The following is a 4433-nucleotide window of genomic DNA, read 5'->3' as shown; positions in this document are numbered from 1 at the left end:
CCAGTATCTAAATGTTTCACTTCTCTCGCTCTTCCGTCGTTCAACTCCTCAAAATGTCATCAAACAGGATCACTTGATGAGGTAGCGAAATCGGCAAGCAGTCTGTAATGAGCTTTCTAACCAATCCTTCTCCGAGCGACACTTGCTTTCATTTTCCCTCAGTATTGCCTGGGTACTTTGCATATGCCCAATTTCATCAAAGAATGCTTCCCACTGCGAAGTCTTCTCATTGTTTCCGATAGCAATGTCATAACCTGCAAGGACCGGCAACATACATGCGAGCCACCCAAGACTGTCTGGCGTCACCGTTGGGCCAAAGATAGCCGTTTTCTCATCGAAATACATTCTTGGCATCCCATATCATCGCAAGTATTTGTTCCAAATACTACCCGAGGAAAATCTTGGACCATATGGAAACCCGATCCGAGACACCACAACAATATTTTGAAATTCAACCTGCGGCGCCACAACATGAGTTTCTTCTTGCTATGTGCGTAAACTCCTTCGTCACATGCAAGAGCTAGTTTATCCTGCCTAAAGATTGGACCAAGATATACCCTTGAAACGTTTTTTAGGGCGGTATGACACTGTCTGTACTCTGTTACCGCGGTGGGCTTTAGGACAGGAGGGCACCAGTGTCAGTATTTAAAGTTTACTTTACCAATAATATCATGGTATACTGTAAATGCTTGCTGTATTATTAGCGATTTATTGCCCTCCTCGCCGTTGTCAATATATGACGCTCATATTTGGTGGCCATCTTAGGCTTTGCATGGTGATGCAGTTGCGTTTTTAATCTGGTTATTCAGCTCCTCAGTGGATAACCTGACCCTTAAAACATAGGATTAGACACGGAAAAAATACTCTTTCTATCATAATGTCTGCGAGAATGTTATTTAGCAGTTTATTGATACGGGTGTCCCTTTCGGCGGCATCTTAGATTTTACCAATGATGCCAATGCATTTTCGGTACGGGGTATCATGTCGTTTTAATGGACTAGCCTGACCATAAACTATGGGGATACGCACACCAAATCAACCTCCTATCATAAATAGGTGGCGAGGTTCCATGGTCAATTACATGAATGACAGCCATCTTGAACGCCATTCTTGTAATTTCCACCTTACTCGCTTCCGCATGATTCAGAATGCTCTACCCAAGTATTTTGACTCCCCAGGGAGTATAGTCCCAACATGAAATCAAGCGTCAACTGGGGACATACTAAATGCACACAGCGACTTCCCCAGCTGATAGGGGACTATTACGGCCTAATTAACGTACTGTTCACTTTTTTGCTTGCAGTTTACCCCGTTTTTTACTACGGCCCACCCTACGTACTAGCGTTCTCTCATCCGCACCCCCGCGCACTCGACTCGCGCACACATTCTTGCACACGCCCCCTATTAAAAATCTGCCGCCAGCATCCACTGCAATCACGGCCATCGCCGTCACGTTTCCATTCCGTCCCCCCGCGTTTGTCACACCGTCCATCCCGTTTTTGTCCACAGTGCCTGAAAGCGTCGCCCGTGTCCGTGGCCGCCTGGGAACACAGTTGTAAACGCAGCCATAATATTGTTTTGTAAATCGATGGAATTCGAAACGTGTTTCTAGGTAACGCAATACGCATCTCCTACGAGACACTCTATCATCTGTACTAATGTAACATCTGCTAAATGGTATTTACTCTTGTATGCTTATATGCAGTTACTTATGGTAGAAGCTTGGTCACCATAGTCGATCGCAGTACCATCGGACGTAGCCACACGTTCGTTATCGACCTACCCGCAGGCAACCGTCGCCGCTGCTGCCCTTTCTTACTACATATCTGAATGGACTATATAGTGCTGCGGCCAGAGGGCCAAGCTCGCCCCGTTTATACATCGCGTGCCACATGCGTGCTCCGCCCAAAATTTCGAACTGTGCGGTTACTACGTTTGCTAAGCATTGGTCATTTCTAGAACGTGATATCACATACAAAGATTGGCGTATGATCTGTATTGTCAATACCGCCAGGCGGATTACCTCAATAATGCGGCCTTGTTTAAGTAATACAAAACGGTCGTTGTTTGCTCGTCAGACAAGTAGAGACGCAATCCACGTATCACTCTATTTGTTCCTCGGGCGCACGAAATATCGGCATGTTTTTCAGATGATACTAAGCCACTACTAATGAATAATTTACTAAATCCAAATACACTGTAATAATAATCGTGAGCTACGCACATTAAATTCCATATCAGTCCGTAACCATCGACATTTCTAGCTGCGTTTCGCGTATCGGGACCTGAAACATTGATGATTTCACGGGCTGGTTACACTTTCTTCTAGCGTTATAGATAATTGTCGTGGGTATCCCAGGTATAGCGGCGTGTAACGTTGCGACCGGGCGGCGCGGCACCGCTGTTACATGCACGTAGGCTGCGACAGTTGATTATCGAGTTTCATCAGCGCGTCGCATCTTCATTGTTCGTGTTCGATACAGTGTGAGATTAAAGCGGCGCTCTATAAGCAACCTTCCATCTGTAGGAGAATAATGCGGGATGAGAGCAACCCGAGACGCGCTTGCTCGCCTGCACTTCTCACTGATTTACAGCCAAGAGGTGCGACAATGTTTTATAGTTAATGTGAATTATTTATAGCAATTACACATTCTTTATAGGCCTGATAATGTATAATCTATATAGCACTTAATTCACATTCTTCTATAGACGATGTATATTTGTATAGGTAATTGTATTTCTTCATATTTATATATTGTCCCACTCATAGCATAATGCACATGCCTAATCGTGACGCCCAACGGTTACGCTGTCCTCACACATACAAAACAACACACGCACTCCGCTCGACCCGGCACAACTGCCACCTATAGCGCCCCTCGCAAGCAATAACTCACATCACAGTCACACACACACATCCTAACAAACCCGCTATACTATTGCTACAAACACACGCACGCACACACACGCACGCATCTTACACACATACCACACACACCACCCCACACCATAACACACACATCACATATCTAAATAAAAAATACTAATATGATAAAAAAATTAATAAATACGATAATATATACACCACAACTCGGCACCAACCACACGACACGCTCGCACACACTTATACAAACACACACACACACACACATCAGAACGCCACCACAAGCACACACACACACACACACAAAACAACACACACCTAAGCACGCACACACATACAGAGCGCCACACAACGCACACACACACACAACCACACACACAACACACACGACACACAACACACACCACACACACACAAACACACCACCAAAAACACGCAACATACAAACTACAAGCGCACACACGCTTACACGCCACCACACACCAACTCCCGCCCACACACACACACCACCCCACCCACCCACACACACACACACACACACACACACACACACACACACACACACACACACACACACACACACAACACACACACACACACACACACACACACACACACACACACACCACGCACACGCACGCTCACACACATACAAAAACGCACGCACACGCACGCTCACACACATACAAACACACGCGCACACACGCTCTCGAGCGAGTACATACTGCACAGCTTGGTAATTGTGTGAGGCTGAGTTCGTGCTCGCAATATTTACAGGATAGAACGCTGACAGTAAGAGTGATCGATGCTTGCAACCTACCGGCTAAAGATTTCAGCGGAACCTCGGATCCTTACGTAAAGATTTACCTACTCCCTGATCGAAAACGCAAGTTCCAGACAAAGGTACCTGCGTTAGCGGACACCTGAAGGTCGTACACCTGTCTATAAAGGGCACCTTTAGGGTTTCCGTGTTATCTTCAGGGTTCACCATACATTTATAATTTGCCAGCACCTTGCTACTCAACCAGATAGGCTGGTCGTGCGACAAATTGCCTGACAACTTTATTAACTGATATTGAATTATAATATGAAATATAGTTGCCATAATTTAAACAAGTAGCCACGCAGCTGAATTTGATCAGCTGCTACTTTTCACAGCGTAGCCACGTTGTATATATTCCCTATTATCGACTTCTGATCGAAAACGCAAGTTCTCGACAAAGGTACAGGTCTGCCTTAGCGGACACCTGAAGGTCGTACACCTGTCTATAAAGGGCACCTTTGGTGTTTCCGTGTTATCTTCAGGGTTCACCATACATTTATAATTTCCCAGCACCTTGCTACTCAACCAGCTAGGCTGGTCGTGCGACAAATTGCCTGATAACTTTAATAACTGATATTGAATTATAATATGAAATATAGTTGCCATAATTTAAACAAGTAGCCACGCAGCTGATATTTGACCAGCTGCTACTTTTCACAGCGTAGCCACGTTGTATATATATATATATATATATATATATATATATATATATATATACTATACTAT

At 44.8% G+C, this 4433-nt stretch overlaps 1 protein-coding gene across 1 annotated transcript in view; it reads left to right on the top strand.

The window, feature by feature from the left end:
* LOC106807266 (synaptotagmin-6-like) overlaps positions 1 to 4433 on the top strand; it is a 53107-nt gene that overhangs the window by 11728 nt on the left and 36946 nt on the right. The window contains exon 3 of the mRNA XM_014809562.1: positions 3662 to 3791. Within this exon, the coding sequence (XP_014665048.1) occupies positions 3662 to 3791 (130 nt within the window). The remainder of the gene's footprint in view (positions 1 to 3661; positions 3792 to 4433) is intronic.

This window comes from Priapulus caudatus, unplaced genomic scaffold (assembly GCF_000485595.1).
Source record: "Priapulus caudatus unplaced genomic scaffold, Priapulus_caudatus-5.0.1 Scaffold204, whole genome shotgun sequence".
Lineage (NCBI taxonomy): Eukaryota > Metazoa > Priapulida > Priapulimorpha > Priapulimorphida > Priapulidae > Priapulus > Priapulus caudatus.
This window is presented reverse-complemented; position numbering and strand designations above follow the sequence as displayed.